At 36.5% G+C, this 22,172-nt stretch overlaps 1 protein-coding gene across 1 annotated transcript in view; it reads left to right on the top strand.

Annotated features, from left to right (window-relative positions):
- Kpc1 (Kip1 ubiquitination-promoting complex subunit 1) overlaps window positions 1-22,172 on the top strand; it is a 534,039-nt gene that overhangs the window by 178,309 nt on the left and 333,558 nt on the right. Inside the window, exon 11 of the mRNA XM_090388154.1 lies at window positions 10,337-10,465. Coding sequence (XP_090244280.1) covers window positions 10,337-10,465 — 129 coding nt within the window. The remainder of the gene's footprint in view (window positions 1-10,336; window positions 10,466-22,172) is intronic.

Raw genomic sequence — 22,172 nt, 5'->3', positions numbered from 1 at the left:
CCAGATGCTCTGGTTTGGTGACCACATCTTAACATATAAAGTGAGATCATGCTGACCTGTTAAATTTGATAACAATGCTGAAATTATTGAAGGACTTGACCAATTAGAGAAATTATTAAGGTCCAGTTTCTACCACTTCACTCCCAGAGAAGCAGTAAAGAATCAAAAATATGGGATTGTTAATTGAAAAGGCTGATAGAATAATAGACTCACTTCAGATATTCTGATCCATACCAAGATAGAGAAGCTGTTAGAAATACTGTGTTTTCTGCAAGGACAACTAAAAAGGAAAACATATAAACATTCACCGTCAGAGACTACTTAATTCTTACTCCCCAACTCAATAAAATTTTGTTGCAGGTAAGAAGATTATCATTGAAAATTTTATTTAGGATGAATCTAAATTTGATCATCCCTAAAAGAGATTTCTTATCCTCCTTAGATAATACTGTAAGAGCACCCTTTTGTTCCCTTTGGCAATCTGAGTGCCCTTCTCTGCACCTGTTTCAGTAGATCTATATCACTTTCTAAAGTGATGCCTCCTGACCTGTATACAGTATTCAAGATGTAGCCTAACCATGGCCTTATACAAAGGGATAATCACCTTCTTATCCTTCCTAGCAAAGTTTCTGTATATTGTTGACCAAAACCCCAGAAGATGTCCATGCAGCTTGTCTGCACTGCTCAAAGAATTTCATGTCTGACTGCACAATTACCCCAAGGTCTTTTTCATTCTTCACTACTACGAGTGTAGTACCACTCAGTTGATTAGTTACTCTTGGGTTACTACTACCCATGTGCAGTACTTTGCATTTGTCAGTTAAACTTTAACTGCCATTTCTCAACCCATTGACCCAATTTACCCAGATCTTGTTGTTGCAGCTCACCCTGATGACTGACATTAACCACCCTGCCAACTTTTGCATCATCTGCAAACTTCGAAATTAAGCCTGATATACCTTCCTTCATTAATATCATTGATAAATATTGAGAAACAAAGGATCTAGCTCTGAACCCTTGGGGAACTCCACAAATAACATTAGGCCATGAAGAGTTGTACCAATTGATAACCACTCTCTCTTTTCTTCCACTTAACGATCCCTTTATCAATAGCAGTAATTTGCCCTTAATTCCACATTGCTCTAGTTTGTACAGCAGTCTTTTATGTGCAACATTATTAAAAGCCTTCCTGAAATCTAAGTATACAATGTCAAAATTATTTTTTGCATTCAGCTCAGTACCTACAGCAACATATCAGATTGGTTAGACAAGACAGCCCCTTGGCAAATCCATGCTGTGATCAGTATAATTGCATGCCTGTCCAAATTGTCCTTCATTGCTTCTTTAACCAGTGATTTCATTATTTTTCCTGGAACAGATATTAAGCTAACAGGTTTGTAATTACTCATGTCACCTTTTGATCCCACTTTATGAATTGGGGATATATTTGCACATCTCCAGTCCATGGGATGCTCTCATAATTATGGCTAAGGGTTTGCATAGCTCCTTTGCTGCATCCCTTAATATAATTGGATAGATTCCATCCACCCCAGGTGCCTTTTTTTTATGTCTATCCTCAACAGTTTCTCCTCCTCTTTCCTTTCAGGTATCGCAAGGTCATTTAGCTCCTTGTTAGAGTTTGATAAACTTCTTGCCTCCCCTTCCCTAAAGAATTCCTCGTGTGAACGTAGATACAAAATACTTATTCAATTTGTCAGCAACCTGAGCCAGGGTTATCAACAGTTAACCCATTGACATCAAGTGCCCCAGTGATTCAACCCCTTCCTTCTACTATTAATATAATCAAAGAAGTCCTTGCTGTTTTATACATCCCATTTAAAATTTGCTGTTGGTAACATCATCCGATGACCACACTGCACAAAATTTAAAAACAAAGCAAAAGCCTTTCCCTTTACCCTTGACAGTAGTTATGTCTTTAATTAAATTCCACATTAGTACACTGTGATCGATTCCACCCAGTGGGTCTTTTACATGCAGATTCTTAATGCGTGAGAATCGCTGCTGATAAACAAATCAAATCAAGAGAATTACTTCATGTTAGAGTGACAACAAGAGAAAGCAAGAATATTGCTTCCTCTTGCCTCCCTAACATGCTGCTATAGAAAACAGTCATCCAAGAAATCCACAAAAGTCTTGCTAGTGTGTGTGTGTGTGTGTGTGTGTGTGTGTGTGTGTGTGTGTGTGTGTGTGTGTGTGTGTGTGTGTGTGTGTGTGACCAATCCTCAAATTCTAATCAACATCTGGAAAGTTAAAATCCTCCATTATGATATATTCTGATTTGCTTGCCCATCACAGCCATTAGGCATATGAGAAACTCCTACTCTCAATTTTGTTTTTCAGTGCTTATATTACAACGAACTGACTCAGCATTGCACTTGTCACCCATGTCAACTGGATGCACAGCTTTAGATTCAATATTCTTCTTAGCTAGGAGCGTAACCCCTCCACCTGTCCTGCCTTGTCTGTTCTTGCTGCATACATTGTACTCCCCCATATTCAAATTCAGCATCACTTGTGTCTGAGTGACACTATGTCTCCGCTATTCCTACAATGTCTGCATTTGACAACTTAATCAAAATTTCAAATTCATCAAAAAATTATTTTTACAATTGTAAATAAAAATTTATTTGCAATGCTCCTAGCATTAGTGGACATGCAAATATACATGTATGTGTTCTTACTCTTAGTTAATTTAACACAGCCCATTTGTGTTCCATGATGCCCCCCAGCAGGGTCTAAAATCCCAGATACCTTGCTATCCAGGCTGCTGCAGTAGTAGTAACAATGCAAGAATCACTTTCACCTCTGCTGTGATCCTAGTTAAACTATTAATGTGTATCTCCTCACGCTAGCAGTTTTCCAACTCACCTAGCACTGTCTCAAGAGAATCAGCAAATATTCTTGTGTGCCCTCTTCTGCTCAGATGTATCCCATCCCTTTAAAAACTATTTGTCCTGTTAACAACCACAGACTTCGCTGAGAAAAATTCTACCCCATGAGCCTTGCACATTCTCTTTAGAGCCGAATTGATTGAAACAGTGCTCAACATATACCTCCCTCTTATCGTGTTTGGGCAGAATTGCAGACACTTTCAAATTGAATCCTAATTTGCGACTTTTTGCCAACATTGCCCTGTACTTGTTAAGTAAGTCCTCAGATTTCTTTCTCTTAATATCATTAGTGTCAACGTGTACAACAGTATTACCTTTAAAAGATGATATCTGCCCTATACTTTTGCTCCTGACAGACATACCCTGCTCCTATTCCATCTATCCACCTTGCACAACATATTTCCTGTTTCTCTGACAATAGAGTCACTAACTGGATCCTGTGGGACCAGCACATTCTGCCTTCAAGGTTGCTGCCGTATTGTCTGATGTAAGAGAGTGAGCTCTGCTATTGAGTTGGGCAGCTGAGAGCTTGATGGATCCCCATTTTAATTTCTTCGAGGGCATCTACCTTATTCTTTAAACTCTCATAGACACCCAGGAGAATGCTGAGTTGGCATTTTGTCTCCTGTTCTAGTAAGGAACTAAAACAGCATACAAATATTCTGCAATGTCTCAGGTATTGGGTTTGATTCCATTACTAATTTTTGTTTGAAGTTTGCTTCTTTTTTTAAATTTTTTTTTTTTTATTTTAGATGTTCTTATTATTTACAGTAGAACTTTTCTGTTATCATTCCCTTATATGGGTAACATTTATGATCATTCCACTTCCAAAAATTGACAAACTGCAGTATGTTAATGGTTTCAGTTTCATTTCAATTTTGTCTCCCTTTTAAAGATTCTAGACAAAATCTTATTCAAGCATCTCACTGTGTGCGTGTGTGTGTGTGTGTGCGCGTGCGTGTGTGTGTGTGTGTGTGTGTGTGTGAATTCTGTTCATTGCTTTTTATCCAAATGCTCTTTGTCTGTTTACAATAGGGGACCAACTCAGGTCTGTTGTGTTTGGAATGTTAGAAGTAATTTACATGCTATGTTCTTTGATGTGTTGCATTGACTATTAAGTGTATATCTTCTCTCTTATAGGCCTTACATTTCATTCTTGACATTTCTGGTTCTGTTTTTCCTCTTCTAAAGGATCTTCTATCTCAGAAGGACTTCTTTTCTCCAGTGGTGAGTCTGCTTTTCATCAGAGTGAGTCTGGCATTTATTTGGTGACTATAGGCATTCCTCAAGATAGCATTCTTTTTTTTCTTTATTTTTTTATTGCTCTTTTCCTTTTTTCTGGAAATAATCTTGAGCTTTCATATGTTAATACTGTTTCAAGTTCAAAGTTCTAGAAAGCAGGTAGATTTGACTCCTTGGATTCAGAATCATATTTCATCTTTGAATTCTTTCCTTCCATTTTTTGGTTTGTATATCAATCTAATTCAGACTAAATATATAAATATTTCATTGTACTCCCTTGAAATTTCTTTGAGTTGCTCTGGATCCTAAACTTTCTTTTAAGGTAAGTTAAGGATTCAGAGTAATCCTAGAAAATTTCAAATTTCTGCAAAACTTGCTAAAATTCCAGAAGACTTAGGAAAAACTTATTCCCATGCCATTTTAATATGTATTAGCAATGGCCTATGGCTTATGCTGCATCAGTCAAAAAAAAAAAAATAATAATAATAATTAATTAATTAATTATTTATTTTTTTTTTTTGTAGTTGTTGGCGCGTCGGCATCTTTGGCCATAATGCACCTCCCAAGGTTTTTGCAGTACTTTGATCCAAACCCGAGGCAGGATTTGAACCCGCGACCTTTGGGTTGCCAGGCAGGTACTTTACCCACCCAGCTAGCCCGGTCGGCAATAATTAATTAAAATAAATATATAAAATAAAATAAATAATCATTAAAATAAAATAATAAGAAGAAAATTTAAAAAAAAATAATAAGAGAAAATGAAATAGATAACCTATGTATTTCCCTCTTCCCGTAGGTATTTGACCTTTGAATTTCCCCAAAACGTCAGCCTCTACCATCCATGTCGGTAACTTATTTCAGTAATTTATAACTTGGTTAAAAGAAAACATCCTGCAATCCAGCCTAAACATCCCTCTCCCCATTACTTGAAATTATGGCCCCCTAGTTCAGGAATCATTTATAACCATGAAAATTTCATCCTCATTCATTTTACTTATTTCTCTCAGAGCCTTAAACACCTCAATCAAATCTCCTTTAAGGTGCCTAGTTCCCAAGCTCTGCAACCCACATATTCAAAGTCTTTCCTCATACGGATGCCCTTTTGCCGATCTCACCTGGTGAGTTACCCATACTTGAACATAGTATTCCAAGTGTGGTCTAACAATAGCCTCACTTTAATAATAGTGTGATTATGATGTCCTTATCTCTACTAGCAATTGTTCGATAAATCATCGATAGGACACCATGGGCCTTCCTTGCAGCCTGTCTACAATGCTTGGAGAACTTCATGTGTGACCGTATCATAACACCCAAGTCCCTTTCCTCCACTACCAGCTTTAGTTCAACTCCACCAAGTGTATAAATTATTTTGGGGTTACTGTTCCCCAGGCATAATACCTTACATTTTGCTGGATTAAAGCATAGCTGCCACTTTTGTGACCATCTCTGAAGTCTGTCTAGGTCAATGAAGAAGCTCTGCTTGACGTTGATCATTAACTACTTTGCCAATCTTCACATCTGCAAATTTAGATACCACGCCCTCTATTCCTTCATTGATGTTATTTATGAAAATCAAAAACAATAGTGGTCCTAATACTGATCCCTGGGGAACTCCACTTCTTACATCAACCCAGTCTGAGGAATAACCATTTATCACAACCTTCTGCCTCCCTGCCCTGAAGCCATCCTGTTATCCATGTAAGGATTTTCCCTGCGATTCCAATCTGTTCCAGCTTATAAAATAAGTGCTCATGTGGGACTGAGTCAAATGCTTTGCTGAAATCCAAATAAACTGTTGAAATTGTTCCCTAAATCCAGCTCTTGAGTGACCTTTAGTGAAACATGTTTTTCCCTTTACAAAACCATGCTCAGTATCAAAATTCAATTTCTATGTAAATAATCTTGAATTCCATTCTTGATCATTGTCTCCACGACTTTCCCCACTACTGAAGGTAGACTAATATGCTGGAAATTTCCCACTTCACTCTTAGAACTGCCCTTATGTATTGGAAATACATTGGCACTTTTCCAACAAAACCCAAAGGTTGCGGGTTCGATTCCCACCTCGGGCTTGGATCAAAGTACTGCAAAAACCTTGGGAGGTGCATTATGGCCACAGAAGCCTATGCGCCAACAACTACCAAAAAAAAAAAAAAAAAAAAAGACACTTTTCCAATCCAATGGAATTACTCCAGAGTCCAGCGATACTCATAATTAGCTTCAATGTTTCAATGCATTCACTTGCCATCTCCCTTAAGATTATAGGGTATACACTATTAACCCCAGGAACCTTACTAGCTTGTAGGCTCGAAAGTTTTTTCATTAAATAAATGTGAAATTTCAGCATCATTCATTGCATTTTTTTAAACTTCACTCCAGTAATATCTCATTGAAAGGTTTTTCTTCTGTAAATATCGATGCAAAGTAACTTGAATTCATCTACAACATCAGCTTGGATATCTAATACTATCCATTACATCAGGATCTGATCCGATTTGTCCTTCTCTTCTTTGCATTTATATATATGAAGAATTCCTTATCCCCACTCTTTGCCAGCGATTTCTCATAATCTGCCTTTGCCAACCTAACATTTTCTGTGTTACAGATCAATTTGTAGCTGATAGGCTTCAGTACTTTTTATTGTGCTGTATCTTTTCAATGCCATCTTTTTCTGCTCAAGTAATCTCTGAACTTCCTTATTCATCCAACTTGGAATCTTCCTTGTGGAGTATTTTTTTAGTGGTACATAAAGCATTCAAAGCTTCTGTGATTAATGTTTTAAAGGCATACCATAATTCAATTGTATTTGCTCTCTGTGAGATATCTACCCAGTTAATAGAGGCCATGTAGCATCTTAAGCAGTCATAATTTCATTTCCTGAAATAATAACCCATTCCTTTGCCTTTAATTACTGCTACCTCTCTCTTCATCGTCCACCATAGAACTCTGTGATCACTTCCTGCTACTGGTTATTCTTTTCTCTAGTACTTTCCCTGACATGTTGATACAAATAATCATCTAGTTTGTTTGAAAATTTTGTCCCCCATGTGGAGTTACCTTCCCATTTGCTCCAATCAATTAGAGACAAATCAATATTATTGATAATAAGACATTAATGCTTACTTGCCCATGCCATTTTGGATGTAGATGCTCTCATCATAATCTTCCCAATCATCTGATCTATAGATTACTTCCAATCTCATTATACCTTTGCTTCCAACTATCTCACACCATACAGATTCTATACTAGCATCTAAACGTCTGAATCTGGGAAAGCTTTCATAGCGCTCAGGCTGCTTTTGATAAGAAGCAAATTTTTTCCATATTTTTGTGAAAGATCCCCTATTTGATCTCACTTAGTTTTGTTCTTAAATTTGCTTTTTTTCCACTGGTATGGACAAGTATAGGAACGCAGTCTTTGATACATGATCAGGAATAGTCCCCTGATGAAATACCTGATTATGTATCAATATTTACTTTTAGCTGACATCAGATTTTAATTTCATAATTTCTCTACCCCTTTTTTGGACCTATTACCAAAATTTCCCACCCGTATCTGATGCTAGCTACTACTCCTTATATTAATTTAATCATTTTGCTTTACAGTTCCCTTCTCTCTAATTGGCTTTGCAATTCAGTCTATAATTTTGTTTAATTCATTATATCATATAGGATATTCACATTCTTTCTCACGCCTACAATATCTCCAATTTCTGCTATCCTTCTCCCTCCTGTTAGTTATGATATTTTGTATAATTTATGCATCCACCTTAGCACTTTTAACAGACTTATGAATTCTACCTCACACACACACACACACACACACACACACACACACACACACACACACACACACACACACACACACACACACACCGTACACTTTGTCATTTAGACATTTGCAACAACCTTCCTCATTTCATCGTTTTTATAACTAAGGAAATACCAGCTAATATCTTCTGCTGGTCTTTTGAAGTGGAATGATTCTTCAAAAACAATTTTGAAGGATCATTCCTCTTGCATGTTAGGCTATTTATATAATAATAGTATGATTAAGTTTATGCTAATGAACTTATAAAATACTAAATATTCTTCCTCATCTGCTGTTCTAATTATTTTATTTTCTCACAGTTGCTCCCATCACTAGTTGATTTTTAATATATCTAAAAATTTCAAGTGATGTGTAAATTTGAAGGGAACGATTGTAGTGTGATTTATCTGTAACTGTTTGATCATACTTTACCTCTTTGTCCTATACTTAATATTAATCCCAATTGTTATCCATATGCACGAAAATCCATTTATTTAACATTCAAGTAGCCACAATACAGATATTGCAAAGTACAAAACAATACTACTTATAACTCTAACAATCAAAGCAACAGTATATACAGATTGAGCCAAATTAATATATATCCATGAATAAGTGTATAAGTGTATCCATGAATGAGCCCGAATGATAAATATATTAACAGAAAAAAAAAAGAAAAAAAGACATTGGGAGAAGCATGGAGGAGCACATAAATCAGAAAAGCCATATTGGCAAAAAAGTAGTCATTCAGAATTTACATTAAAGAAAATTCACGTTCCAAATTAGATATATAGCTACTTTATTAATATAATAATGAGTGTAAATCTCAATCTTTTGACTGTTTATTGCTTCTTTGTTTGGTTCATTTCTTTTACTCCCCAAAGTATGCTGCCAAGAAGTTCACGTTAACTTAAAAAAACTTCTTGGAGTAAAGTTTTTCTGAAACATATGTTTGTTTGAGGGAAAATCTGACCTGAAGAGCCACTTACAACCTCCTCCAGTGGTTCAAGTGTTGTGGTTCAAAAATAATTCAATAGTCCAGAACTTCTTAAACAAATATTTTTATTGTTTTCAGTGAAAACTTCAGTGATGTGGGAGTATATTGGTTTTGCCATTTGTCACTTGTTTAGAGAGGTCCAGGTTTAAATTACATCACGAACTGGTGGAAATATTCTTAAAAAAATTCTTAAAGCTCAGTTGAAATAGATACAGCAACAAATTATAGGAATTAGATTACGATTGGAACTGGTTCACTATGGTGTCAGTAGCCAGTGTACTTAAAATGTCTAAGAAGAGGAGGATGATGACTATCCTCTGGAGGCTATGTAAAGCTTGGTTAAACTGACTCATGTCAGATGGATAGGGCTCTGATCAAAAATATTTTAAGAATCTCTTCTAATGGAGCTCTTTCCATTTGAGAGTATGACTCTAAAACAGATAGTCCTATCCATTTTAGAATATGAGATTTTAATAGTATGACTTTCATTGAGGCTATTCAAAGTTTAGGCAGTAGCTCCTGTTGAAGTCAGAATGCACAAAGTAACAGATATATGCACATATGGATGCAGAGAGAGAGAGAGAGAGAGTTTTTATGTAAGATAAAGGTTTTAATCTTTATCCGCATCATTACTTAATTGGTAAATATGTAGAGTCATTCATTGTTTTAAGTATGAATATTCATGGAGGATGGTTTCTGGTTGATTAGATACAATGACAGTATATAAGTTAACAGTGTTGTATGTTTTGTTAACATAATTTTGCTCTTTCAAAAAAAAAAAAAAGTCTTCATTGTTAGATTAGTGACCTTGAAAATTACTTAAGTCACCCATTGAAACCGACTTATCACCCATGACACACGTTAATTTGGAAACCAATAGCAATATTCAGAAAAAAAAATTAATGTGCATTAATGTATTTCATCTTGTTGAAAGTAATTTCCAATTCTAACAATGTTTTCTTGTGGTGGTCTCATTTGTTTTGTGTGGGTGGTGCCACATGGTTAAAAATCTCTTATGAACCCAAGAATTGCAATTAAGATGTCTTGAATAATTCTTATAGCTGCCCTCATTTTGTCATCCACACTGCATTTCATTATGTGTAATCTGATTTGTTAATGCAGAACTAATTCTGTAAAGAGAAGTTTTAGCTACTCGGTCAAAATGAATGGTGGTAGCAGTAACAGAATTGCCCATGAAAAGCAGTTTGGTTTTCTATGATACACTGTGTAAGTTCCAAGATATCAGAATATTTTACAATAAAATTTTTATTAAATGGTATTTACAGCCATGAATAAATTCTGTTTTTGTTTTATACCTGAAACATTAGTGTAATTGAATTATTAAAGCATTCATTAAACTTTTGCTTTTGATAGGTTTCATCATATATAATTGAAGCTTGCCTTTTGCCATTTTTGTTCAAATTATGTGATGAAATAAGTCATAATATTGAACCTAAACCTTCTGTTATGTCACTTTTGGACATCATGTGGGCTCTTCTTGAGGTAAACTCACATTTATAATTGAATATTTTAATAATTTTGAACCTTTTTCATTACAAAAGGATCCTTTTTAATTTTAGGAAGATTGTAGAGGTCTGAGAAAACTTCTGTATTGTAGAAGAGTTTTCTCAGACCTCTGAGCTGTATAAAAAAAAATATTTGAAGTGCATAAACTGTTCTTAAATTTGTCTTATTCATATTGGATACATGATGCAAGGAAGCAAAGATTCTACAAAACAAAACAAAAAAAATTTTATCCACTTCATTTGCTTATTTTGGTGCAAAGGATCCTTTTGATTACTGCTGCTGAAGTGCAGTAGCTTGCATTTATCAATGTTAAACTTCATTTGCCATTTTTCAGCCCATCTGCTTAGTTAATCTAGGTATTCTTGAAGTAGCTCACCCTGATTATTGCCATTAACCACCATGCCCACCTTTGTATCATTAGCAAACTTAGATATCAGACAGCTACATCAGTATCATTAATTAATACTAAAAACAGTAAGGGACAATTAGTACTGAGCCCTGAGGGACTCCACTAATAACATTAATCCATGAAGAATAGTTGCCATTTATAACTGCGATTTGTCTCCTCCCATCCCTTTATCCATAGCAGTTACTTGCCTCTACTGCCACATTTCTCCAATTTATACAGCAGTCATGCTGTCAGCTAGCATTAGCATTAGTTGAGGCATAGCATATGATTCAAGGAAACAAGCTTATACAGCATCAGCCAAAAAAAAAAAAAAAAAATTACTATTTTACCTATCCATCATTTTCTCCAAAAGTTTGTCTAGTTCTTCCTTGAATTTATTTAAGCTATCAACTTCCACAAAGACAGATGGAAGTTTGTTCCAGCAATCAACCACCTGCTGGCTAAAGGCAAATTTCCGGATACTGGACTACATGTATAGGATGCAGTATGTTGTTAGCTAGGCTTTGAAGGCTTGTAACCATGCATGCAGGTTACTTTGCTAGCATTAATACAAAAACCATAAGTTTTTTTATTTTTAAATGTTCTTAGAAAGAGAAAAAAATATACAAGGGTTACTTACTTTGAATTTAGAATTTATTCATGTCTTAAAAATATGCTGATAGTTACATATAGCCTTATTTGTTGTTCAAACTGCTATTAAGAGAATCAAAAGAAGTTACAGGCTACTCTTGTGGTGTGAATTCTAGGAAGCCTTATGTAATCAGAGAATCAAAAAACTAGTTAATTTTTCACTGCCCCAGAGATGTGTGATGTGTACTTGGGATTTCTCATTATCTGGAAAAAAGAAAGCAAAATGACTGGCTAGTAATGATTTACTTGGTTTATTCACATGTGGTGAAGAAGATACATTGGTCTTGTGTAGAATTTAATCTAGTAGTAGGTATGCTCTGCATAGTAAAAAAAAAAAAAGATTGCACAGAGCCCTAAAGCCCCTAATTTTGTTTTTTTATTTCTGAAAAAAAATTTCTGGCTTTTTAAAATTCTGCTTGTGGTATTTCAATGCTTGGCCTTTTGTGAATGTAAGTGCATTAATTGATATATGTAACAATTTTTACTTTTTATCTTTTAATTTTTTAAGTAAAAATTTATAAATTTAAAAATCTTGTATATTTTACACATTTTAATCTTTAATTAATTAATTTAATTAATTACACATTAATTTTTATTTTACTTTAATTAATTAAAAATAATTTTAATCAATTGATTTAATTAATTAATTAAAATTAATTTTTAATTGCATTAAATTGATTTTTAGTTGTGTTAAATTGATTTTAATTTGTTACTCTAATGTAAGATTTTCGATTTTTTTTTTTTCGTTTTAATTTCTGGAGAGTATCATACGGAATGTTCTACGTTACTACATTGAGGTAAACTTCTCTTATTATTTTAGGAACATCATTTTAATGAAACAATTTTTATAAGTTTGTTCAAATAAGGAGAAAAAAAACCTCATAAATAAAATAAGCATTAAAATATTAGTTACTTCCATTTTCCAGTTTATAAAATCAGTAAGAGCGTGAAATTTAAAAATTAAATTTTACATCATTATTTTTGCTTATACAAGAGCTGTTCAACAAAGAATGATCATAATTTTTCATGAAAAACCATACTGCTTGCTATTTCTAGCTGAGTTGTGGAATTTAAGACCCCAAACCAAGCTGCATCATGTAGCAACTGCACAGCTGACGTGTGCATGGTTGTGACCTTGGTAGTCGGTCTTGTTTATGAATGGGCGCCTCCGTAGCCAGGTGGGAAAGAGCAGCAGTGCGTAGCACACGCTTCTTGATTAGACCAGGGTTCGAGCCCGTCACCACCAAATACGGAGGATGCGGAAAGGTCAAGGATTGACCACCGCATATCCTGGAGCAATATGGCCTTAGTTGCTAATGCTCCTAAAAACCAAATAACAAACAGACTAACAATTGTTTATGAATATTCGGTTTTGCCTTCATAACAATGGTCATGAAATGCAAGGAACAGTATGCTACTCTCAAATTTTGTTTCTTTCTCAAGAAAACATCAGCTGAACCACATGAAATGTTGAAAGATGCTTTTGGTGAATCTATACTTCTGTATATACACACATATATGCTCACAGGTGGTTAGAATGCTTAAAGATGGACGTGACCCAATCACAAAAATTGGCAGTCCTGGATCTCCAACTGCTGCTGCTGTTACCACAAGAAACACGAACACTGCTTCTGTAATCGTGAGAGAATATTGTTGTATAAAAAAAGTAAGGCAACTGGCAGAGATGTTGAGAATATCAGTAGGAAACATGCACAGTATTCTCCGTGACTATATGTATATGACACGTGTTTGTGCTCTTTGGGTTCCAAGTCTACTCACGCCTGAGCAATAGCAAGTGCAAGTTCGCTTGGAGGTTTGTCAGGAGCTGCAAGAGATTTTTTTTTTTTTGGTAGTTGTTGGCGCATGGGCTTCTGTGGCCATAATGCACCTCCCAAGGTTTTTGCAGTACTTTAATCCAAGCCCAAGTCGGGATTCGAACCCGCAGCCTTTGGGTTGCCAGGCAGGCACTTTACCCACCCGGCTAGCCCCGTCGGCCTGCAAGGGATGGTCACTGAAGATGGTTAGATTCTGCACAAGGTGATAATGGCAGATGAGACATGACTTCATCATTTTGACTCAGAGAGTATGCAACAAAGATTTGTTTGGAAGTCTACACCCTCGCCAACACCAAAAAAAAGGAAGAATTGTGGCTTCTGCAGGAAAGGTTATGGGTGGGGCTTTACTACAGAACTGTACTGCACACTTTGTAGGATCACATTTGTCATAAACAACCACAACTGCACACAGGTGGGTGGATCACAACATTGCTAGACCTCACATTGCTCATACTGTGGAGTACTTAGCCAGCATTAATGTCAGGTGTGTTCCTCACCCACCCTACAGCCCTGACCTCGCATTCTGTGATTTTTTTATTTTCAAAATTAAAGCAACTGCGAGGAAAACATTTCTAGTCATCAGAAGAAGTTGTAAAAACATCAGGGACGATTGTCAAATGAATGTAAAAAAATGGCTTCCATCATGTTTTTAAAGAATGGCAGAAATTGGAATAAGTGCATTTCATCAAATGGAGACTACTTTCAAAAAAGACTATTCAAAATATGGATGATTAATGAAGGTACGTTATGAAAAAAAATTAGATAATTTTTTATTGAACAACCTTCGTATATTATGTTTATGAGCAGAAATATGCAGAAACCTTTAATTTTGCTGAAAATAAAAAAACAAAAACTGTATAAATATAAAGTATAAACATATATAAATATAAAGTATATATAGTATGAAACTCTGCATTTCCATTTTTGAGCCGAAAAAATTCATTAAGCGTATTCTCGAGGCTATTCCGGAGGGCAACACTTTTTGGAGGATAAGTAACTTGCTTTATTGCTTAAAGATTATTTTTTTGTAACTTTTGATTTAAATTTAGTAGCTTGGTTATTTGTATGTTTCTGATTAAGTTTGTGAATTTGTTCATTACTTGGCTTTTGAAGTTGTTCAAAAATTCTGTAAAACTTCTGCCACTATTATGTTGTATTGATATAAGGATGTGATTATTACAGTTTTGATAAAGGCTTTACTTGGAGGTTCTTTATGTAGTTCTGTAGCAGTGTAATCTGTATCCAAAGTGTTTTTTGTTAGGCATATAAACTATAAATTTAGATAAATACAAACATTTTTATAATGTAACTTTAAAATGTAGTATGTAATATAATATAAAATAGCATAGTTTATACTGCCATCAAGTAAGCATGGTTAGTGTAGTGTTATTCTTTTTGATCTCTTAGTTTTGCAAGTTATTTTTAAATTAGTCAGACTAAAATCATGCTTCAGAGAGCAAAGAGATCAAAGTAGCGAATATGCTATGGTTCATGGTAGAAATTCTGAGAGCAGTTCTCCTATGAATCAGAGAGCAGTTCTCCTATGAATCCTCTATGGCTATATCATGTGGTATGGCTATACCACATGATATAGCCATAGAGGATGCCTTTATGTGTGTTGTTGCAAAGAGCATGAAGAGATTAAGCACAAAATGTGGCATTTTGGTGAGTTTATATATGAGGGTTGAAGAATAGAGTTGATGACCTCAAAGGATTAAAAGAGAGTAACACATGAAGCACTTAGCTGCCCAGCTCACCACTTGAGCCTATACCCCCAGCATCAGATAAAACAATGACATTCTCTGCAGCAGAGATCCTTGGTCCCCCCAGGAAGTGCTATAATAGTTGGTGACTTGGTTGTAAGGGAAACAGGAAATATACTATGAAAAAGGACAGGTAAAATAGGACCATGGTATGTCTTCTAGGGGCTAAAGTTGATGACATTGTAGAGTAGCTATCATTTTTCTAGGACATAAAGGTAATTTTGTTGCATGCATTGGTAATAATGATATTAAGATTTGAGGATTTAATTAAAAAGTACAGAACAATGTTGGGGGGAAACTCACAAGTTAGGATCGAAATTGAAAGTGTCTAAATTCTGGTCATACACAACAGGATTAAAAGGAGGAAGTACACGATGAGAGCATTGTGAATAAATTCTGAGAGACTGTGCAAGGCTCATGTGTAGAAATTTTCTTTGCATGGTCTGTGCTTGTTAACAGGAGGGACTGTTCCTACACAAATGGGATAACTTATATAGAAGGCATGCAAGAATATTTGCTGATGCTATCAAGGCTGTTTAGATGGGTTGGAAAATGCTAGCTTTAGGGAAGGGGATACATAGACTAATAGATCAACAGTAGAGATGAAAGCGATTCATGCAGTGCTTCTATTGGAGCATATAGCAGACTGGAAAGCAATATAAGGTTGATTCAAAACCTGCTGGGGGCCCCTCATGGAACAAGCAAATGTATGAACTGTGTTAGTTACTAAAAGTGAAAAAAGTTGTTATGGGAATGTGGGAGACATTGTGTACTCACAACAAGAGAGTCACAGTAAGAATATTGGGAGTAAACTCTGGACAGACAGGACAGGAGGGGGTGGAGTTATGCTCTTAGTTAAGAATCACATAAAATCAAAGGAAGTGCAACTGGTGGACATGAGTGGGTAATGCAATGTGGAGTCAGTTTGGTGTGACAAGCTTTTCCTTATGTCACACCAAAGCATGAGCGTTGGAAAACAAAAACAAGTGTAGAAGTGTGTTATGGGCCTAATGATTGTGACGAGTATAATGAACTGTGCAGATAATACAGTGGACTTCAACTTTCTAAATATTGACTATTCCTTGTGGGTTGATCACTCACACAGTAGCATTACTTTTATGTATTTATTGGATAATTGTTTCCTGTACCAGCATGCTAGAGAGACAACGAGAAAAAGCAGTATTCTTGACCTGATTATCAGCAGGGACACTTTGTGCATTAAGAATCTGCAGATAGAAGACCCAGTAGGTGGCAGGGATCACAGTGTATTGGTGTGGGACTTACTTAAAGATGCAACTGCTATCAAGGGCAAAAGGAAGGGTGTATGCTTTCATAAAGGCGACAACACTGGTCGCAGTTTAAATTTAAACTCAACTTCTGTGCAATGGAACCAGCTGATAAACTTAAAAACAGAAAATTATAAACAGGAAGCATTAAGGAATGAAACTGTAGAAGCTACTAGTCTTTTTATACCAATTAAGAGATACTATTCAAGGATACTGTTTTTTTTTTTTTAATTTGAAATTAGTGTCTGAAAATTAACATTGATTAAATTTATTATGAAACGTGCTAATAATAACAAACTGGGATTGGAACCCAAAGCCCTACAGGTATGCATCAAATAAAAAAATAAAACTACTGGTACTTACTAAGTTAAGACAAAAACGTTCCAGTAGCAGGCAAGAAAAGAGGGCATTCGTAATTGACTGGCATTATAATAGGTCACAGGGAACAACCAATTGCAATTAAAATAAATACCATGAATTGAATATGAGAAAAAAAAATAACAATAATAATAATAAAAAATCAATAAAAATAATGCTAGCTACTGGGCAAAGTCTGGTATAACTTTCTACAGCATAATAGCCAACAAATACCCAGTAAGATAGTCTATAATACATATATACATCCAGAGCCGCTGTGACCCTATGTGCTGCCAGTAAACGAAATTAAATTTGCCGCCCCAAAATATTTGGATTAAAAAATACAATGAGGCGTAAATAATTATTATTAATTTATTGAAAAAGAAAAGAATTACATATCTCACATGTAATATAATGAAACAACAAACAAAAATAACAAAATCATTAAATTCTAAATCATAGTATTACTGGCGACTACAATCCATACTGGCGATCGTTGATCAGATGGAAGGTTTCTAAGTAGTTAAAGAGTTGGCGGTTAATTGATTTCTCTATTACTTTAGAAAGAGTAGAAGTAATTGCAATGGGACGATAATTGGATGGGAGGGATTTGTCATCCTTTTTAGGAACTGGCTGGATATGAGCAAATTTCCAAGCAGAAGGAAAAACACCTTTGGAATAAGAAAGTGAAAAAAGGCGGCAAAGAATAGGAGTAAGTTCAGGAGCACAGGTTTTGGGAACAAGTGGAGAAATACCATCGGGACCTGGAGCTTTCTTAGCATCAAGATTCATCAAAATCCTTCTGACATCCTTTTGACGGAAGACCACAGGGGGCATTGAATGGAGCGTGTTGGGAATGGTGGGAATCGTTTTACAAGATCATTAATACATGAGTTGGAAGAAAAATGGGATGCTAGCAGGTCAGCTTTATCCTTGGCTGAAGTGACAACAGAACCATCTAGTTTGGATAGAGGCAGGAGCAGAGATGGGCAAAAGTTGCGGCCAATAGCTTTGGCAAGAGACCAGAATGCTCGGCTACCATTAGGGCAAGAAGCAAGTTTTCTACTCTTAGCCTGTTCAAACTCTAGTTTTGATTGATTAATAACTGCTTTACAATTGTTGCGAGCTTTGGTGTACGCAGAAATTGAAACTGGAGAATTAGAAACAAGCCAATTATGATATGCAACATTCTTCTCTTGAACAGCCTTAGTACATTTATTGGAAAACCAAGGTTTAGATAAAGAATGAGATTTTAAAGTGGAGTGTGGGATAAAGGATTCCATTCCTGCAAGAATAATTTCACTGACACGATCTGAGCAAACGTTGATATTTTCGCAGATAAGCTTGCTCTATTAGTTTGACAATTCATTGTGTATTCAATAGTAAGAAAAAGTGGGTGGGACATGCTGTATGAAGTAATGAAATTTTTGGATACGGCGTACACATGGTAAGAATATACCCAGATCCTTGACATAACATGTCCTCGACAATGCTCCCCGCATGCACACTACTGGGACTCCCTCCAGTCACTATCTGGCAGAGTAGAGATGGCAAGATTATACACTAGCTGATCCGGAAGCCTCCTAGAGAGTTACCAATAGGTTCGGTCCGGCGTACTAACTAGCGGCCGGCCTGTGAACACTGTTTTAGAGCTGTACCCTCAAAATGTAAGGAATATTGGATCTCGCCACGATGTTCATCATAACCTGAAAAGGCATCAATCATACTGCATGATGGAAGAGATAGGGAAGGGTTGACCGGAACCTAGCTCTAGAGACTAAACATGGGTTCCACCACTTCAAGCCTCCAATAAGCAAAGAGGTGGTATTGCACCGGTTGATGAGAGCCATCTACCACCTAGTACTGCCTGGTAACATAGAGGGGCGGCATTCCTCCATGTGGTGTGGGTGCCACACTTCAACCCCTGCTTACGTTGGTTCACACCTGGGTGGTCACCCACCATGTACTTGTGCACGGAGGTTATACCCAGCATTACAGTCCCACCATCGTGAAGGTGCAAGCAGAGGATTTGGCTGCCACAGACCATCCGGACTTCGCCGAAATTGGGTCCACTTGACTTGAGTATCACCCGAATATCAGTTCCATCAGCGTTTTAGACTCCCAGGTAGCAAGTACAGCTTGTCTTACATATCTGAGAGAATGTCTGTGACAACCTCAAGGACCAATTATTCTTATTCTCAGTGAGTACCACTACCCAGATGGCACCGTTTCAAGGCTATTGGCCTATCATCAGTGGATGGGCAGGTACCCTGGTATTGCAGAGACATGATGACCCAGTTGAAGTGGGTGAATGGGTGAAACGAGAAGGTTTTTTTTTTTTTTTTGGCTGATGCTATATACGCTTGCTTTCTTGCCTCATGTGCCTTTACTAATGCTAATGCTAATTCCTCTATTAGTTGTTTCTTAAGCTTATATATGCTAATTTTTTCAGGAACACCATGTGATTTAAATAATAAATAATTAGTCACGTTATTTATCCAAATATAGTGGATTCTGGTTATTTGGGCCACCAGTTAATCAGGGCAGCCGTTTATTTGGGGCAAATCTTAAAAAACAGAACCCAATCGAGTAAATAGCCAGGGTTTACTTCGCTTAATTGTGCCAACATGCCATTTAATCGGGGCAGGAGACTGCAGCACTGGAGATTACTCTACGATTGTGTCTGACTGTACCATGCGGTTCGGTCGGATTTCTGGAGATCACAGCCATAAAACAATAAAAACAATTAGCAGTCACCATTTGATTTAAATAATAAATAATTAGTCATGTTATTTATCCAAATACCATGGATTCTGGTTATTTGGGCCACCAGTTAATCAGGGTTTATTGGGCTTTTCTGTTAGTGCAATCTATCATAAATGGATAGTAAACTCCATCTTATTGAATTTGCAATAATACCAACAGCTCGACCATGATTATCTTCAACTGGGTCATCATGTCTGCAATATGGCATCCTCTCCTAACCAGGATTCATCGGCGTAAAAGACACGAAGGAAAAAGGCCTGGTGCAAAGTGCATGCAAGTTGGACGTTAGAAGACTGGAAAACGGTGTGCTGCTTGGTTGAGTCACGTTATTTTCTCCACACCGGATGGTTGTGTATGGATTTGGCGTCAACAACACTAGGCTCTTGATCCATCATGCATAGTATCAAAAGTGCAGGCTGGTGTGGGGCATGTTTCCCTGGCAAGAACTTGGACCCCTGGTGCATGTGGAACAACGTATCAGTGGTCTCCGCTATTGTCAACTGCTTGCTGACTGTGTACACCCTGCTATGTTACACTTTTTCCTTCATGGTGATGGTGTCTTCCAAGATGACAATACTCCAAGCCATCGGGCACTTGTTGTGCAGGAATGGTTTGATGAACCCAGTTCTGACTTCCAGCATATCAGTTGGCCTCCGAACTTCTCTGATATCAATCCCATAGAGCAGGGGTGGCCAACTTAATTTGTGATGCAGTCTACTTTATTTCTTCAAAATGTGCCACGATCTACCATCTCAAGAATTTCATTGCACATGGTTAAAAAAGTTAATCAACACATTGAAATATGTTGCTTATAAATTTTAAAATTAAATACAATTCAGAATTCTTATTTTATATTCATACGTATTTAAATTTTTAATTTATGTGAAGTTTGTGTGTTCATGTCATCTGCCAAGCTTTCAAAATTGGATATGCTGTGATAAGGCCAACCGTAAAGAATCTTCTGTCCATAAGAGTAGAGCGATTCTTCGTCTTTGTTTGTTTTAAATAGGAAAAGGCCGATTCACATTGATATGTGGAACCAAAACAGGAATTTAAAAGTTCACTGCATTTTTTTACCTTTGTGGACTTTTCTTGGCAAACATATTTCCAAAAGTCTTTTTTAATGATGATCTAGCTTTTAGGAAGATATTGTTTCGCAATGTAATAATTTCATTTTCAAGTAATATTTTCCCCATTGAAAAATCTCAGCGATTTTTTTTGCAATTTGTTTCGTATCTAAGTCGACATTAAGTGGATAAGAAATATGTTGAACAATGTCTTCAAATTGGTGTGTTTGGTGTGACATAAGCATTGGGAGATCAAAATTGAGAGTAGGAGTGTGCTATAGGCCTAATGACTCTGATGAGTATAATAAGGAACTGTACAGGGAAATAGAGTGGGCCAGTAAATCAGAGAGTCTTATAATGGGGGATTTTAATTTCCCAGATATTGACTGGAATTTGGGGGCTGGTCACTCACACACTAGCAAGGCTTTTGTGGATTTATTGGGTGATTGTTTTCTACATCAGCATGTTCGGGAGGCAACTAGAGGGAGTAATACTCTTGATTTGATTATCAGCAGTGATTCTTCATGCATTAAGAATCTGCAGATAAATGAACCACTAGGTGGCAGTGATCAGTGTGCTGAAGTAGGATTTACTCAAAGAGATAACTACCATCAGGGGTAAAGGGAAGGGTTATTGCTTCCGTAAAGGCGACTACGATGGACTGAGACAGTATTTAAATTCTATACAGTGGGACCAACTGATGATGTTACCAACAGCAAATTCAAAATGGGAAGCATTCAAAGAACTTACCTTGGAAGCTACTAGGCTTTACATACCAACTAAGAAATATTGTTCAAGGTTTAGGCCAAAATGGATGTCAGATGAACTAATGAGGCATATGGCAGAGAAGAAAAATGCATGGGATACTTACAAATTAACACATGACACAGAAGCCTATGATAGATACAAGTTGATATGCAACCAAGTTACAAAGGAGGTTAGGCAGGCGAATGCAGATTACGAGAAATCCTTGGCAAGGGATGCAAAGAAAAACAGCAAAGAGTTCTTTACTTATGTAAACTCTAGAAGGAAGGGGATGAATCAGATTGGTCCACTTGATATTGATGGGTCAACTGTTGATGATCCTGCTCAGGTAGCTAACAAACTAAATGAATATTTTGCATCGACATTTACACATGAGGAGTTATTCAGCAAGGGGAATGCCAGAGGTGTATTCAACTCTAGCAGTAAGCTACAGAATCTTGAAATAACTGGGAGTAAAGTGGAGGAGAAACTGTTGAAGATAAACACAAGAAAGGCATCCGGGGTGGATGGGATCTATCCAGTTATATTAAAGGAGGCAGCAAAGGAAGTAAGCAAACCCTTAGCCATAATTATGAAAGCTTCCTTGGACTCAGGGGAGGTACCCATAGACTGGAAATGTGCAAATGTGACCCCAATTCACAAAGGAGGATCAAAGGCTGACACAAGTAATTATAGACCTGTGAGCTTAACTTCTGTTCCAGGAAAATTAATGGAGGCACTGGTTAAAGAAGCATTGCAGGATCATTTAGACAAGACTTCAGTTATAGCTCAGACACAGCATGGTTTTGTTAAGGGGAAGTCTTGC

This window comes from Mastigoproctus giganteus, chromosome 13, assembly GCF_048544385.1.
Source record: "Mastigoproctus giganteus isolate SK-2022 chromosome 13, ASM4854438v1, whole genome shotgun sequence".
NCBI lineage: Eukaryota > Metazoa > Arthropoda > Arachnida > Uropygi > Thelyphonidae > Mastigoproctus > Mastigoproctus giganteus.
This window is presented reverse-complemented; position numbering and strand designations above follow the sequence as displayed.